At 36.9% G+C, this 18,149-nt stretch overlaps 1 protein-coding gene across 1 annotated transcript in view; it reads right to left on the bottom strand.

Annotated features, from left to right (window-relative positions):
- LOC124789980 (large neutral amino acids transporter small subunit 1) overlaps positions 1-18,149 on the bottom strand; it is a 361,571-nt gene that overhangs the window by 36,638 nt on the left and 306,784 nt on the right. Inside the window, exons 4-7 of the mRNA XM_047257523.1 lie at positions 11,421-11,514; positions 10,524-10,692; positions 9,980-10,083; positions 3,608-3,704 (exon numbers count right to left, since the gene is read on the bottom strand). Of these exons, the coding sequence (XP_047113479.1) occupies positions 3,608-3,704; positions 9,980-10,083; positions 10,524-10,692; positions 11,421-11,514 (464 nt within the window). The remainder of the gene's footprint in view (positions 1-3,607; positions 3,705-9,979; positions 10,084-10,523; positions 10,693-11,420; positions 11,515-18,149) is intronic.

Raw genomic sequence — 18,149 nt, 5'->3', positions numbered from 1 at the left:
TTCAGGAGATGCAAGAAGCCAAACTTCATAATTTTTCCGGGCACCTAGTTTTTGGCCGATTTACTTACAATTTTCTGACTCAATATGGCTCATAAAATTCTTTTCATTATTATTCTTAAGAGAACACATAAAGTTGTACAAGATGGCCAAATTTTATTTCTTTACAAAAACTATTGCCCGAGATATTACAGCTCAAAGTCGCCAAAAATTCACGCTGGCTCTGTGCGAGTCGTATTCAGCCGAGAAATATTCAGCACAGGGTGGGTTGGGCAGCGCAGGCTGATCCAGTCCCAGTGATGGTTCCAAGGGACAGGCACACAGCGCAGGTAGTCGGATAAACCCACAGGCCGCGGCGCCTCAGTGCGCCAAGCAGGTGGCGCGCCTTCAGCAGTCAAAGGGTTAAACTATCTGCACTAAAATGTCTGTGTCCATAATTAGTGAAACATGGCATATGGATAACCTAGTAGTGTTTACTGGCCCATTTACCAATGAGGAAAAAATAGCTAATGTTTTATCAGAGCTCTGTAGCCATTTTGATTGCTTACAAATTCCCAGGGACTTAATGAAGTCAGCACATTTTGTAAGAGCTCAGGATTTTAATATAGTTGCAGTTCTAAAGGACTTTGGTAGGCTTCCTTGCACTTGTCATTGTTTTAGCATTTTTCTTATACATACTTTTAAGTCACAGATTTTATCTTCAGAGCCAGAACTAACCAGTGTAGGTGAGACATGCTCTTACAAAGCACTAGTGGCATGTTGTAAGAGCTGTGCATTCAAAGAGGCTCACAACATCACTCAAAGAAGATGTCCAAGTACAGTGAAAGACTTGGTTAGACATGCTAGTTTCAGTACAGGATACTCTTATCAAGGTCAAGGAGTTGCTCCCACATAAGGAGTTAAGTAGATTTCAGTACATAGATAGTAGATCCTAAATGAATTTGTCATGTTTCTCAGGTCATTCAAAGATGCTACTACTGATCCAAAGTGAGACAACTATCCAACTCTGTTTGGCACTCCTCGAGCAGTGTAGCTTTCTGGATGATCACTTGAGGCCTAATGAATCATGGATATGATGGCAATACCTCAAATCAAAATGCAGAAGTTACATGAATGGTAGGGAATGACAATATTAAACATCACAAAATTTTTCTGTCTCTCATATCATGATCTTTTTGTGCTGAGCACTGACTATGTGGATAATGTTTTCATAGAGGTTGGTGAGTCAGTAACTACATGGCACTATTAACATAGAACATAATTAGTTGTCAATATTGCTACAAATTGTAACCTTCATTCTGCCCAGCTACTTATGGTTCACACAAAAGTACTTCAGGCCTATCGAAACTACCACATCTGTTGAAATTCCAAGAGTATGCAAGAGGTCTGGACCATATGGACAAACACTGAAGTATCATTGTACCTCTCAACTGCTGTTGCTGAGGAGGGTGCAGAGGCTGAAGCATATTCTTGGATGGTGGAAAGAACAAGAAAAAAATAGTACCTACTGTGGCACATATAAGGAGTGTAGTATATATTCCAGTCTGAACCCACTCTAGTGAGATCCTTACGTAATGGATGACACTTTATGGGTCACACTAACACTGATCTATGAAGTTCATGTGACATTAAATAATGTCACTACTATTCAGATATTAAAGTAATATAATGATATGTTATTTGAATTTAATGATCCTTTCCAGTGTTCTAAAAGAGAAGAAGAAGAAGAAGAAGAAGAAGAAGAAAAGCCTTTGTGGAACACCACTGCCTTTCAGAGATTCCTTAATCTGCTGATAACCAATGACATAGGTGTGTTCTTAAATGACATCAGGCTGATTTTCTAATCCACACAGCTTGGAATAGGAATATTAAAGCTGTGTTTCAGTTTCACAAGGTAGAATGATATGTACAATGCTAGTGGAATGAGAGACACTATATGTATTATTTTGGCCACAGAAAATTGCATGTATGGGATAATAATGAGTTGTGCAAGTTTTGCGAGCACTGCTGTAAAATTAGGTCAATACTTAACCACTATTCCAAGACTACATTCATTCATTTTCTTGTACTGTTGTCACAGACTCAGTAATTTTTTGACAGTAGGTGAATGTCAGTGGAATTGTTTGACGTTTCCTGAATAGAAATTTAATATTAAAATAAATTTACAACAATCTTTGAAAAAATGTTATACATGCATACACTGTCCATCCAAAAAGTTCTAAGACTTATTTTATTCCTGACACACAAGTGACATCAGTGTAGTAAATACAGTGGCAGCTTGAGGTAACAACTGCAAACAACAGCTGCACATTTTACCAGTCTACTGTGAGCAGGCACTGTTAAGTAATGGATGTGCAGGTGTAGTGTGTCAGTGTTGTCTTGTCACAAATCAGAATTGAGCAACATCTCTAGATCGAAAGTTCAAGACATTCTCTGGAATGTGTGCAAAGTTTGTCCTGCACACCTGAACAAAAACAAAATATGGGTGCCTGTTATGACTTGATTGAAATGCAAAACATGGACAATTCTTTCCTGGAAAAAATCTTCAAGGGTGACCTGACTTGATGTTATCAGTATGAACCTACCAAAAAATGACAAAGTGTAGAAATTCAACTGATGGATTGAAACTCTGATGAAATAACTGACATTCAAGCCAATGTGATGTGCTATTTGAACAACATCGCAAGAAAGACTTCTCTGATGGTTTCACATGGTTGAGTGAATATTCTGTGCATTTTACCCATGTGGGAGTGGAGGTGGGGTTGTGGGGAGATTATGTAGAACACTTTAAGAATTAAAATCATGCTGTTTCTCTATTTTTTATTTATCCAGTCTGAAAACTTTTCGGACTAATGAGGTACGTACGTACATACATACATGCGTACATACATACAAAGGCTGCAAGTTTGGATATGACATCATAGGACCCACTGCTCAGTTAAAATGAGTATACACAACTAATTTTTGATATATGTATATTCTAAGGGAATTAGATTAATAAGTGAGACACTATAAGTAATAGATGAGTTTTGCTGTTTGGCCAGCAAAATAACTGTTAGCACCAACAGGGAGGATACAAAAATACAGACTGATAATAGCAAGAGAAACATTTCCGAAAGGGGCAATATCTAATAGAAAGTTAAATGTTATGAAGTCTTTTCTGAAAGTATTTGTCAGAAGTGTAGAAATATATCAAAATGAAATGTGGATGATAAGCAGTTCAGACAAGAAGAGAATAGAAACTTTTGAAATGTGTTGCTATGGAAGAATGCTTAAAATTAGATTGGTAGATTGAGATTATATTGGTAGACTGAGTACTGAATTGCAATTATAACATAATTTGATATAAAGGAGGAGTCAGTTCATAGGAAACATTCTGAGGCATCAGGGAATTATCAAATTGGTAAGGAAGTGTATGGGGTAAAAACTGTAGAGGGTCATATACAGTAAGAAGGTTCAAATGGATATAGGTTGCAGTAGTTATGCAGAGATGAAGAGGCTTGCATAGGATAGAATAGCATGGAGAGATGCATCAAACTATTCTTGTGATTGAAGACAACAAGTGCAATTATAACAACACTCCACATGACAGTGGAAAAAAATGTCTTACCATGCAGAGTACAGCTGGAGCAGGAGTCAGCTTTGATATTTGAATCATTGTTAAAATTTCTGGCATTTGTCCCTCACATGCCCCAGCATAGAATAACCTGAAACATTAAAAAATAGGATTACTGTTTCTGAAATCTTTATAGCAATTGATAGTAACAGCCTACAACCAAACTGAGGAAAATGTATTAATGCAAATATAGCATTGTGTAGTCTTGTTTCAGCATACAACCACTTTGAAGAATTTAAGAGACTATTGGGGTATTCATACATCTGACATTGCTAAAGTATCTACCTGAACAATAAATGTTATTGAATGATGATAGACTATCAGATCATTGAATTCTGTGCTAATGATTTGGCATGGAGTAAGATATAATGTGTTATGGCAGGAATGCTGCAATCTTAGGCTCTTGTAATTGCAGACAAATCTTCTGATATATCCAAGATAGCCAAAAGCAGATGCCCAATTTATTCTTCCTGTGTCTACTCAATATTAATCAAGCTATCAGTTTTCAGCCCAAAATATTTTGTTAAAGTATTAGTAATTTCTTAACTTTTTTCTGCTAATTGCTCACACTTTTGCCAAGTCAGATTATTTGCAATAAATACAAAATTATTTCAATCCTTGTGAGATGAGTCCTAAAGTGGACATCACAAATCGGGAGTGTGTTAGCGCTTCAAATATAAACATAAAGAGTGAAAAATATGTGTAACATACAGATCTCGCAGTTTGTATAGTATTCCTAAGTGTATTGTGTGTCATATTATCACAAAAATAGAGGAAAGGATGAAGTAGAAACAGTTAAACACAATGAAACAAACCAAGATAGCAAGTGCTCAGCAAAACAATCTTGTGAATATAGCCAAAAATTTCGAAAATAAACAAGAAAAGAGTCAGGCCAACATGTGTAATTTTTGCTGTTGCAAGAGAGTTTGTTACGATATCAACCTAGTGAAATTTGTATAAATTGTGGTTGCAGCATAAATATAAATCAGTTTATGTATTGGTAGTAGTGAAAATCTTAGTACAGTTCTGAACTATACAGTGACAGTATTCCAAGCATGCTTCTCTCTCTCTCTCTCTCTCTCTCTCTCTCTCTCTCTCTCTCTCTCTCTCTCTCTCTCTCTCTTTGTGAAGCATAGCACAGAGAAGTAAACAACTATCGTCATGATGCGCGTTGTGTAAATTGGTCAGCGCAAGGCACAGAATGAAATAAACGGCTTGAAACTAAACAAATAGACAGTAAAATAGTACATGGAAATACTCGGAACGAAATTTTCCAACAATGAATGAAAGACGAAATTTTGCAAGTGGATGCTCTAATTCTGAAATTCTGAAGGTGGCAGGGGTAAAATAGGCTATTTACAATTTGTACAGAAACCAGATGGCAGTTATAAGAGTCGAGGGACATGAAGGGGAAGCAGTGGTTGGGAAGGGAGTGAGACAGGGTTGTAGCCTCTCCCCGATGCTATTCAATCTGTATATTGAGCAAACAGTAAAGGAAATGAAAGAAAAGTTCGGAGTAGGTATTAAAATCCATGGAGAAGAAATAAAAACTTTGAGGTTCGCCGATGACATTGTAATTCTGTCAGAGACAGCAAACGACTTGGAACAGCAGTTGAACGGAATGGACAGTGTATTGAAAGGAGGATAAAAGATGAACATCAACAAAAGCAAAATGAGGATAATGGAATGTAGTCAAATTAAGTCGGGTGCTGCTGAGGGAATTAGTTTAGGAAATGAGGCACTTAAAGTAGTAAAGGAGTTTTGCTATTTGGGGAGCAAAATAACTGATGATGGTCAAAGTAGAGAGGGTATAAAATGTAGACTGGCAATGGCAAGGGAAGTGTTTCTGAAGAAGAGAAATTTGTTAACATCGAGTATTGATTTAAGTGTCAGGAAGTCGTTTCTGAAAGTATTTGTATGGAGTGTAGCCATGTATGGAAGTGAAACATGGACGATAAATAGTTTAGACAAGAAGAGAATAGAAGCTTCCGAAATGTGGTGCTACAGAAGAATGCTGAAGATTAGATGGGTAGATCACATAACTAATGAGGAGGTATTGAATAGAATTGGGGAGAAGAGGAATTTGTGGCACAATTTGGCTAGAAGAAGGGATCGGTTGGTAGGACATGTTGTGAGGCATCAAGGGATCTACATCTACATCTATATGACTACTCTGCAATTTACATTTAAGTGCTTGGCAGAGGGTTCATCGAACCACAATCATACTATCTCTCTACCATTCCACTCCCGAACAGCGCGCAGGAAAAACGAACACCTAAACCTTTCTGTTCGAGCTCTGATTTCTCTTATTTTATTTTGATGATCATTCCTACCTATGTAGGTTGGGCTCAACAAAATATTTTCGCATTCAGAAGAGAAAATTGGTGCTGAAATTTCGTAAATAGATCTCGCCACGACGAAAAACGTCTTTGCTTTAATGACTTCCATCCCAACTTGTGTATCATATCTGCCACACTCTCTCCCCTATTACGTGATAATACAAAACGAGCTGCCCTTTTTTGCACCCTTTCAATGTCCTCCATCAATCCCACCTGGTAAGGATCCCACACCGCGCAGCAATATTCTAACAGAGGACGAATGAGTGTAGTGTAAGCTGTCTCTTTAGTGGACTTGTTGCATCTTCTAAGTGTCCTGCCAATGAAACGCAACCTTTGGCTCGCCTTGCCCACAATATTATCTATGTGGTCTTTCCAACTGAAGTTGCTCGTGGTTTTAACACCCAGGTACTTAGTTGAATTGACAGCCTTGAGAATTGTACTATTTATCGAGTAATCGAATTCCAACAGATTTCTTTTGGAACTCATGTGGATCACCTCACACTTTTCGTTATTTAGCGTCAACTGCCACCTGCCACACCATACAGCAATCTTTTCTAAATCACTTTGCAACCGATACCGGTCTTCGGATGACCTTACTAGACGGTAAATTACAGCATCATCTGCGAACAACCAATTTCGTACTGGAGGGCAGCACGGAGGGTAAAAATTGCAGAGGGAGACCAAGAGATGAGTACACTAAGCAGATTCAGAAGGATGTAGGCTGCAGCAGGTACTCGGAGATGAAGAGGCTTGCACAGGATAGATTAGCAAGGAGAGCTGCATCAAACCAGTCTCAGGACTGAAGACCACAACAACAACAAAGCTCTAATTGCACATCTTGTTTGAAGGCTCTAGAAGAACAATTAAACTGTGTGTGTGCGCAACAAATATTGTGTCAATTAATTCAGATGTCCAAAAATGTAGACCAAATTTGCAAAAGGAAAAACAAAACATCGACACTGCTGAATGTTCCGATAACTGTGTTATATCACACATCTCAGTAAAAGTATATATTGCACCAACAGAAATGGAATTAGCATACCAGCAAGACAGGGTACAGACAAATTATGTCATGTATCAGCTGAACAAGTACATTGTAAAAGCAGGTGAACAATACAATCATGCCAAAGTACTTGATGTAAACTGATTCCTAAGAAGACAAGATTTCTCATGCCAGGAATTGCATATAAACAAAAGAGGAAATATGCAGAGAATTAAAGTATGCAGTAACAGCAAAAAAACAGGCCATTGTCATGGGAAAAAATGTAGCAGTAACCGTCATGCAAGAAGTACAAAAATCCTCTATAGAATCAAAAAACCAGGCAGATAGAAAAACTGGACCATCACATTCGAACAATGCGGTAGACCATGCTGAATCAATGAAAATAGAAGCAAATGCAGCATTAAGAGCAGTACTGGAATAAACACACCGTAAAAAGCAGGAAGATCACAATGTGCCAACAGAAACAACTGATAATGGATTAAGTGCAATAAAGGAACCATCACACACAGCACCACAAAAAGATTGTGAAATACATCAAAGCATACAACCAACAACTTCAGAAGTTGAACAAATAGAAAGGAAACCAATGTGGACTTCACAGAGGGTATGAGCAGTTCCCCACTATTTAGCAAAAGATTTTTTATTCCACAGCCAACAAAAGAGAAGGACAAGATAAATAATAATTAATACAGCCTAGCCACATATCACGCTCCAACTACAACAGATATTCAGCAACCCAGAACTCATAAAGGGGAAAAAGGAACATTAAAATCTTGTACCAAAATATTCAGTACTTGGGCAACAGAAAACTTGAAGTGGAAGTGGTCCTGAATGAAGCACAACCAGATAAATTACACATCAGTGAGCATGGGCTAAATGAAGCAGAGCTTAGCAGCCTAATAAGAGACTATGAGTTAATTAAATATTTCTGTAGATCAAAACATAAAGGTGGAAGTGTTGCTACATACAAATAGAAAATTGGGAGTCTACAAGGTACTGAATACTTTAAATATGTAATCCTTCCAGCTTGCATTGAAAAAGATTTTGAAATCACCAGCTTCATGAGAGAAGAGCTCAGAATTATCTGTGTGTACAGGTCCCCAAGTGGTAATATTACATTTCTGAGAAGACTAGAAAAATTATTACTGAAGATTAAAATGAATGATGATGTAATACGTGGAGACTTTAACATAGATATGGGTAAAGAATCAAAACCAAAACAAAAATTGAAAGAGACATTATTACAGTGTAACATGAAAACAATAATAGATGTACCTACAAGCATGACTGATCATAGTCAAACCATTGTTGACAACATAATCATAAATATTGAGAATAGTAAACGTGAAGCGAAAGTTCTACAGACAGCAATCTCTGAACATCGTGGGTTAATAATTCAGATCCACATAAATGGTAGCTCAAAAGATAAGAAAGAAGTCGGGATTATCAATGTACAAAACATGAAAATTTTCAAAACAACAGTGAAGAAAGAAGAATGGGCCAAAACAATACAAGCACTAGGTACAAATGAGAAGTATGATGCATTTCTTAACACACTAATGCATCACTTTCATATAGTCTTCCCCAAAGTAGCCTATCAGAGAAAGCAGGGTCACAGTTAGAAATGGATTACAAAAGAAATAACTGAACTCACGACTTATGTGAAGGAACTCAGACAAGCAGGGAATATGGAGACACATAAACAGTATCAGAAGAAGTACAAGCAATTAATAAGAGAAGCAAAAGCCATTTCAATAAACAGAGCCATAGCAAATTCAAATCAAAAAAGTATAACAACATGGGATATAATCAACAATAAAAGATATAGCCAAAAAAGTGTAAAAGATAGCAATTTTATTAAGTCAATGATAATTGATGACAACGTGGTTACAGATGGAACAAAAATTGCTAATACACTAAATGACAACTTTATAGATGCTGTTCAAAAGTTACAAGGGAAAACAGATCATCAGAGATCAAAGCATGCTAAAACATTTGGCCAGCCATGCCACTCAGTGTTCCTGGAACCAGTGACAAAAACAGAACTCATAAAAATAATCCAGAAATTAAAACCCAAAAAGTATGCAGAAGAAGATGAAGTATCAAATTATTTAATAAAAACTTGTGAATGAAGAAATACTCAAACCTCTTTTGAATGTTGCAAACTGCTCATTTAGAGGAGTATTCCCAGAAAAATTAAGAGTAAGCAAAGTAGTACCAATATTTAAGAAAGGAGACCAAAATGGACCAAATAACTACAGATCAGTGTCTTTAATCTCTGGTTTCTCAAAAATACTAGAGATGCTCATATATAGTAGGTTGACCACATTCCTTGAGAAAAACAGTATTTTGATTCGAGCACAACATGGTTTCCAAAACAAGAATTCTACAGAAACCACTATCTCAAGCCTCACAGAACTATCTCACCACTATCTCAAGCCTCACAGAACTATCTCAAGCCTCACAGAATCCGTTATAGGTGTGTTAGACAAAAGAAACTGTCTGCTATGTTCTGGGTTTGTCTATAGAGTTTGACATAATCACCCATACTACACTTATTAAAAAACTTGAAAGCTATGGTATTTATGGACATGCAGCCAAGTGGATAGAATCATACATCAGCAACAGAAAGTAGTATGTGGATACGGAAACTGGATGCAGATCTGAAATCAGAAGTATTAAGTATGGAGTGCCTCAAGAATCTGTACTTGGCCCACTTCTATTCAACCTATTTGTAAAAAATATTGCTGTCAGTGAGAAAGATAAAAAAATACTACATGCAGAATACATGACACTAATGAATGTAGAAAAAAGTCTGGAAACACAGAAAAGAAGTGCATTTATATCAATAAATAACACTGTACAGTGGCTCATACAAAATAACTTCATTTTAAATCGAAAAAAGACATAATAAATGATGTGTGGTGTATAAAAAAGTGTGTTTGGGGGAACAATAGAAAATTTTTGGTTAAAATGACATTATTATTACCTTTTTTAAAATATGTATTTAAAAATTTGTAATACCTTGATGAAGTGAGCAGAATTCCATTAACAGCTCCAAAAGTGGATAATGCCACAAAGACTGGTATAGTCCATGCCATAAATCCAAATAAGCGGTTCGCAAAGGTCTGTTAAAAGAGAGCACATTTTAAAACACTTGTGACAGAAGAACTGAACATATACAATGGAAAAAGATGTCTTTTACAACTAAACCAACAGTTCCTTCAAAACACACCATGCTCACTCCAGAGACACAGAATTTTCTTTTTAACACCTATTGTGTCCAGTCATCAAACACTTTTTTTTTCTTTCTTTCTTTTAACATACAAAACAGCACATACTGATCATTCTCCTAAAATGATCTGCAAGGAAGTACAAAGAAGAGATTGTGCTTGTGTACAATAACAACAGAATCAACCACAATTCATCAATGATCATTTTATAGAATGATACAGTCTAGTCACATAGGAATCATACTATTGACTACATGAAATCAATGCTTAACTATGTCAGGCAGAAAGAATTATGATCATATGCAGAATATAACATTTTGTAAGATTATACTTACCACAGCCACAGCTTCAGAACCCAGGACTTCTTCTGGAGATAAAGTTGTGTAGAATGCTACATTGGTCATGACATAGACAACAGTGACAAGTGTGCATGAAATTGCAATGGCCCGGGGCAAATTCCTTATAGGATCCTTTAGTTCTTCAATGATGAAATTCAGGTAATTCCTATAAAGCAGAATAATGTTATTGGTAATAACAAACATTAAGACAAACAATAACTGCAAATTAAAATTAGACAGTATGTTGTAATCTGGTGCTCGAGTCTAAACTGTGTAAGAAAATTCCTGTCGGCTCGCATCACTGTTGCCAGCTTTCAGCTGCAATGTGCTAATGGTAGCAGGCAAAAATAGTAGCCATCTATGAGGCTGTGAAACACTGAGGTATTGCCATAGAGATGTTTGCAAAATCACATTACATTATTGGTTGAGGTAGGCCTGCAAAGCAGTCACAACTAGCCCACTGCAACTGTCAGGGATCAACGTATATCAACTCACCTATAGTCAGTTCTATTTTCATACGCGTCCTACAGATAAAAAATGGATAATAATTCTTACTTACAATTAATTTTTATCTGATATTTTGCTACAAGTTCATATACCATGTAGTACAGATAAATGTGTTAATATAATTTCTGCCTGATTAGCTGCACCAAAGAAACAACTTGCATCAAAGCATCATAGCATTCAAACTATCAAGAACTCCAAACTTAAATAACGTCTTGAGCAGTCAGTTTATATGACAGACTTCAGTTTTCATAAATTGATTTTCAAAAAGAATATATCATAGGTAATAAGTTTAAATTATGTGTAAATGTGCACAGAAATAAAGAGATGTGAATAGAAATTTCATCACTTTACGTTTGTTGTACTCATTTTATGTAAGTTACCACTTACCATCCATTATATGCAAACAGCCCCGAATAGAATGACAGGGCCACAGATGTCACTTCAGATTTAGTATTTTCAAATGTGAAGTATTCTGTCTGGCCTAAAACAAATACATAAAAGAAAATTATATTTCTTCCAATACAAATAAAATTTTTTTCTTTCTTAAGTAACTACTGTGCATCCAACTATTTAATGTTGCTATATCTGACAAAAATGTGTTTTCCTACCAAACCAGAAATGATTTTTATCATTAAAAATGACTTCTTTGCTTGCTAGCAATGCTTACAGTAGTATTAAATCATCAAGGTTCAGAATATGATAAACAGCATGATTACACCTATCTTATGGTGTACATGCACAATTCATGTCTCATTTGTTGAAGTACAGTAAATATGTTCATAAAGTCTTACTCATGAAAACTGTCATCATGAGCAATGAACCAATGTGGCAGTAGCATTAGTATCGTATTTGAGTAGAAGAAGTAGAAAATGAAAGTAAAGATATCGAACAGATACAACTGTCTAGCGAAGATATAAAAAAAATTTACTTATTAGATAAGATCTGGCACAGGCCACAGCAAGCTATCATTCATCATAAGTGGTTCTGTAATGCGCCAAACAAAAAACACTCTTGGTTTAGTGTCCATTCAATCCAAATTTTTGTTCATCTAAGCAATTTTCCTCTTATGTAGAAGTTTCTACTGTTTTAATTACTCAAAAAAGGTATCTCTACTTACATGATCTCAGTCTCAGTTTGTTTGACTTAAATTCAGTCCAATATCTTTTACCTGGTCAATTCCATAATTTCATTCATTATACATAGGTTTATTCATAAGTTCCACTGACATATCAGAAGATAACTGTGTAAAAACTACAAGACATATATGAGGTGTTACCCAGAATATCCAAGAGTTTGACTGTAAAAGTCAGAAAACTAGACTTACATCCTAATGTCCTCTCTCACCTTCAAACTAGTCACATTAGGCATTTATTCAGCGATCCCAGTGTTGTTCAGTGTGTTCAGGACCTGTTGCAGTTCAACTTGCATGTTTTAAATTCAATCAAAACGCCACCCTTTCAATGCAATTTTCATCTTCAGGAACAGGTAGAAATCACACACGTATAGGTATCTTGAGTAGTGGGGGTGGGGGACCATTGCCATGTTGTTTTTGGCTGGGAATTCCTTTATAGTGAGAAGAGGTGTGTGCAGATGTTAGATTAGATTAGATTAATACTAGTTCCATGGATCATGAATACGATATTTCGTAATGATGTGGAACGAGTCAAATTTTCCAATATATGACATAATTAAGTTAATTTAACAACATAATTAAGTTATTATAACAACTTTTTTATTTATTTTTTATTTTTTTAATAATTTTTTGTTTGGTTTTTTTTCTTTTTTTCTTAATTTATATCTAAAAATTCCTCTATGGAGTAGGAGGAGTTGTCATTCAGAAATTCTTTTAATTTCTTCTTAAATACTTGTTGGTTATCTGTCAGACTTTTGATACTATTTGGTAAGTGACCAAAGACTTTAGTGGCAGTATAATCCACCCCTTTCTGTGCCAAAGTTAGATTTAATCTTGAATAGTGAAGATCATCCTTTCTCCTAGTATTGTAGTTATACACACTGCTATTACTTTTGAATTGGGTTTGGTTGTTAATAACAAATTTCATAAGAGAGTATATATACTGCGAAGCTACTGTGAATATCCCTAGATCCTTAAATAAATGTCTGCAGGATGATCTTGGGTGGACTCCAACTATTATTCTGATTACACGCTTTTGTACAATAAATACTTTATTCCTCAGTGATGAATTACCCCAAAATATGATGCCATATGCACGCAATGAATGAAAATAGGCATAGTAAGCTAATTTTCTAAGATGCTTTATCACCAAAATTTGCAATGACCCTTATTGCATAAGTAGCTGAACTCAAACGATTCAACAGATCATCAATGTGTGTCTTCCAATTTAATATCTCATCAATGGACACACCTAAAAATTTTGAATATTCTACCTTAGCTATATGCTTCTGATTAAGGTCTATATTTATTAATGGCGTCATACCATTTACTGTACGGAACTGTATGTACTGTGTTTTATCAAAATTCAGTGAGAGTCCATTTACAAGGAACCACTTAGTAATTTTCTGAAATACATTATTGACAATTTCATCAGTTAATTCTTAGGTGTGATTACTATACTTGTATCATCAGCTAAGAGAAGTAACTTTGCCTCTTCATGAATATAGAATGGCAAGTCATTAATATATATTAAGAACAACAAAGGACCCAAGACCGACCCTTGTGGAACCCCATTCTTGATAGTTCCCCAGTTTGAGGAATGTGCTGATCTTTGCATATTATGAGAACTGCTTATTTCAACTTTCTGCACTCTTCCAGTTAGGTACGAATTAAACCATTTGTGCACTGTCCCATTCATGCCACAATACTTGAGCTTGTCTAGCAGAATTTCATGATTTACACAATCAAAAGCCTTTGAGAGATCACAAAAAATCCCAATGGGTGGTGTTCGGTTATTCAGATCGTTCAAAATTTGATTGGTGAAAGCACATATAGCATTTTCTGTTGAAAAACCTTTCTGAAAATCAAACTGACATTTTGTTAGTACTTCATTTTTACAGATATGTGAAGCTACTCTTGAATACATTACTTTCTCAAAAATTTTGGATAAAGCTGTTAGAAGGGAGATTGGACGGTAATTGTTGACATCAGATCTATCCCCTTTTTTATGCAAAGGTATAACAATAGCATATTTCAGTCTATCAGGGAAAATGCCCTGTTCCAGAGAGCCATTACACAGGTGGCTGAGAATCTTACTTATCTGTTGAGAACAAGCGTTTAGTATTTTGCTGGAAATGCCATCAATTCCATGTGATGTATTGTTATGGTGCACCAAACAGTCTTTCTTTTTCCATAAATCTGGCCGTTTGTGCCAAATACTTTCCCTCAGTCACCTCAAAACCTCACAGTAAAACTGCCCATTGACAGTCTGACTAGGTAGGACAAACTCCTTGTGCACTATTCCTTCAATGTAAAATTTTTTTAAAAACAAAAGCATTGATTTCATGTCGTGAACGTGACCAGCTGCTTTCAGCCTGGGAGAAGATGGCGTTTTCCGTTGCGATGACTGCTGCTTCATTTCAGGGTCATAGCCATAGATCCAAGATTCATCACCTGTTATGACACTGGATAAGAATTCCAAGCACTCTTTAACTCTTTGTTACAGTTCAGTGCAAGACAGAATCCTGAGGGTTTGTTGATCAATGCTGAGAAGGCGAGGACCAAACTTTGCTGCAATTTGTCTCATGTTCAGTTCATCAGCTAGAATTTATTGACATGTACCATAAGACGGCCCAAGTCTGTGACAAACATTGTGAACTGTCTGCCTCTGGTCTTTGTGAATCACTCCATGTAATTTCATGGTCATTTCCGGTTTTGTTCACATTGTTCATCAACCAGAATGGGTAGCACCTTCTAGAAAAATGTCATATCTGTAAACAGAGCATTCCTACAGGTTTAGATTTGTAATACATGCCATGGTTTAGCTGCAGAGTGCACCACTGAACATATAGACAAATCACTGTGTATTGTCACAATGAGTTAATCATGCCTGCAGATAGGCAAGCCAATGAACAGATTTCCATAGTGGGCTGCTGCTGTTGCACCTTTCCGAGCAATGAATTGTGCTCATGTATAGACTTTTCCCACGTCGCCAATGGTCCCCATATTGAGCACCTGTAATGTGAGTTTAAGACTTAGAGAGATGCTCTATTCACTGACAGGTATTTTTGTATGTCTTTTAGTTTTCACACAGCTGTTTTCCAAAAACTGGAGGTACTTATGTGTAAGTTTGTAAAAGATGACAAATAAGTTGATGTGCAGAGTGCATGTAAGAAAAACAGTCAGAAAGTGCGACAAAGTCCCAAATGACTTTGGTTGGGGGATTAGTTCACTGTAAAAGGGAAGAGAAATTAGGATTTAATGCCCTGTGAATGATGGGATCATTAGAGGCCTAACAGAAGTTCAGAACGGGGAAGAATGGAGGCTGATATTGGCTGTGTGCCTTTCAAAGGAACTGTTCCAGATAGTTCACTGTAATCAATACATTTTTCAATGAGGTACTGTCCATTATCTGAAGAAGAATAATTAATTTTTATGGTCATATAATCATGAATTCCAAAAAGATATGAAAGTGAGAAGGATGAAGGAAGCTAGGAAGTAAGATTTAAGATTAATGACTTGTCAAAGGCATTGTAATATGGGAGGCTCATTTGCTCAGCTGGATGAGGTTGTCAGAGGAAACTGGCCATGGTCTATTCAAGGGAACCATTCATCTGGAAGGAAACCAGGTAAAACATAAATCTGAAGAGATCCCACTTCTTCCAAGTGGAAGTCCTGTACATCAATCACTCTGTGTTTCATAAGTACGAACTGTGTGAGAAAGTACATTTATGAAGATGTTTGAAAACCAATGCTCAACAAGAACCAATACTGCTGTAGAGCAGATATAATAGAAATAAGGTTCCCTTTCCTTCACGAGGGGAGAAAAAACAATTGCTTTTCCCACCATTAAAAATTACGTATGGATAACATTTACCACATTTTGCTTTTTTGAATCACTACCCCAAGCTTTAACATCAGTTTCACTTGAATCAATCACTCTCACTTGCTACATGACTTAATTGTAGAACACTATTGTTAAGTGCATTCAATGCTCTGCAACAAAAATAAACTTGACCAAATTTACAGAGTTGAATGTAATGACCTATTTTTTCGAATTCTCAACTTAAATCCAGTTTCATCATATTGTCCCATTTTTTAGTACACATGTCCCGAGTGGGTCCACACAGCTTCTGTCACTATGGCTGCTTCAGACCAGACACAGAAGCTGCAGAACATAGCCTTGCGGCAAGAATTACACACTCAGTACTTCATTAGGTTTGCTATGTTGCACCGTATACACATGAAGTAGTTAAATCGCTCAGTTGATCAACATCTTCATCTCATTTTATTGTAGCTTTCCAGTAATGCCCAGAATTCGTTGAACGTAATCTCTTATGAGCAGCGCATCGTTCACAAGTACTAAGCTCTCGAATATTCTATCAAAACGTCAATTTAATTTTTATTTTTAGTCCTGTAGGTACCATATTCTATTACCTCTTTCAAGGATGATGTGTTTTTAAGATTTTGCTTCATTTTTACATGTTTGTGTAACGTCCAACTATGACACAACAATTCATTTTTTTCAATGTTGACAAGAAAAAGCAATGCTCTAGGTGAAATTCAATTACATTTCTGAAGAATATTGCAGTAGCTCTAAGATGGTTACTCAGCAATTTTCCTATATCAAAGAATGTGATTTCTTAAAGAAAAACATAGTCATTTTAAATTAATTATCTATCCTTTTCATAATTTCAATTCAAACTTTCTATTAGGTCTTCCATTAACCTAGTTCATTTGATAACTCACTTTACGTATGTCACACTACCAGAAAAAAGTTAGTACACCTGGAAATATGGCGTCAATTTTTATCCTATGACAACATGTGCCACTTAGGGGATAGTAGATGTACTGATAATTGTTTCAACGTCATCAGCCTATGCCTGTGGTCACATGGAAATTCCTACACCCGTAGACGAGGTTCTGATGTACATGCTGCACAGTCGCCCACAAGTATCGTCGTATTGTAAGGGAAGCAGTGGCAGATCGTACAGCTACCACAGCACAGATAAGATGATGATGATGTTGTTGTTGTTGTTGTTGTTTGGATTGTGGGGCACTCAACTGCGTGGTTATCAGCGCCCACACAAATTCTCAACCTTTGCTCAGTCCAATCTCGCCACTTCCATGAATGATGATGAAATAATGAGGACAACACAAACACCCAGTCATCTCAGGGTGGGTGAAAATACCTGATCCCGCCAGGAATCGAACCCGGGACCCCGTCCTCAGGAAGCAAAAACGTGACCGCAAGACCACTAGCGGCAGGCAGCACAGATAAGAGGGCTAGTGAGCCCTGATGTGTCAACATGAACTGTTGCGAACCTGTTATTAGCAGTAGGACTATGGTAATGCACACCTCTAGCCTGTCCAGCATCGACATGCACAGCTCGACTTATGCCACCAGACGATCACCTGGAAGATGGAAAGGCGCACCATGGTCTTCAGTGAAAGTGATGGTCCTTTGCACGAACTACGTAGACCTGGTGAGCACTGTTTAGAAGAGTGCTTTCATACAGGACACTGGCCCCATCCCAGACCTTGCAGTCCAGGGTACAATAAGCTACAACTCTCGTTCAGCTTCGGTGTTTCTTGAGGGGATGCCAACCAGCACTCGGTATGTAGAGAATATTGTTGACCCATTGTTTTACTGTTCTTGAAGAAGGAACGTGATGTGTTGCTCTAACATGACAATGCTCGACCACGCACTGCCGTGAAGCTCAACGTGCTCTGAAAGACGTGCAGCAACTTACCTGGCCAGCACAGTCTCTGGACTTGTCTCCAATTGAGCACATATGGGATATGATGGAACAAGAAGTGACTCGTGCGATTCGTCAACCTACAACTATTACAGAACTACATGAACAGGTCGAGCAGACGTGGTATAACGTATCCCAGGAGAGTATTCGCCATCTGTACGATCGGCTGGATGCCAATTTAGCACCGGCGAGGCTACACCACGTACTAATATGGATGTTTCAGCA

This window comes from Schistocerca piceifrons, chromosome 3 (assembly GCF_021461385.2).
Source record: "Schistocerca piceifrons isolate TAMUIC-IGC-003096 chromosome 3, iqSchPice1.1, whole genome shotgun sequence".
NCBI classification, from domain to species: domain Eukaryota; kingdom Metazoa; phylum Arthropoda; class Insecta; order Orthoptera; family Acrididae; genus Schistocerca; species Schistocerca piceifrons.
This window is presented reverse-complemented; position numbering and strand designations above follow the sequence as displayed.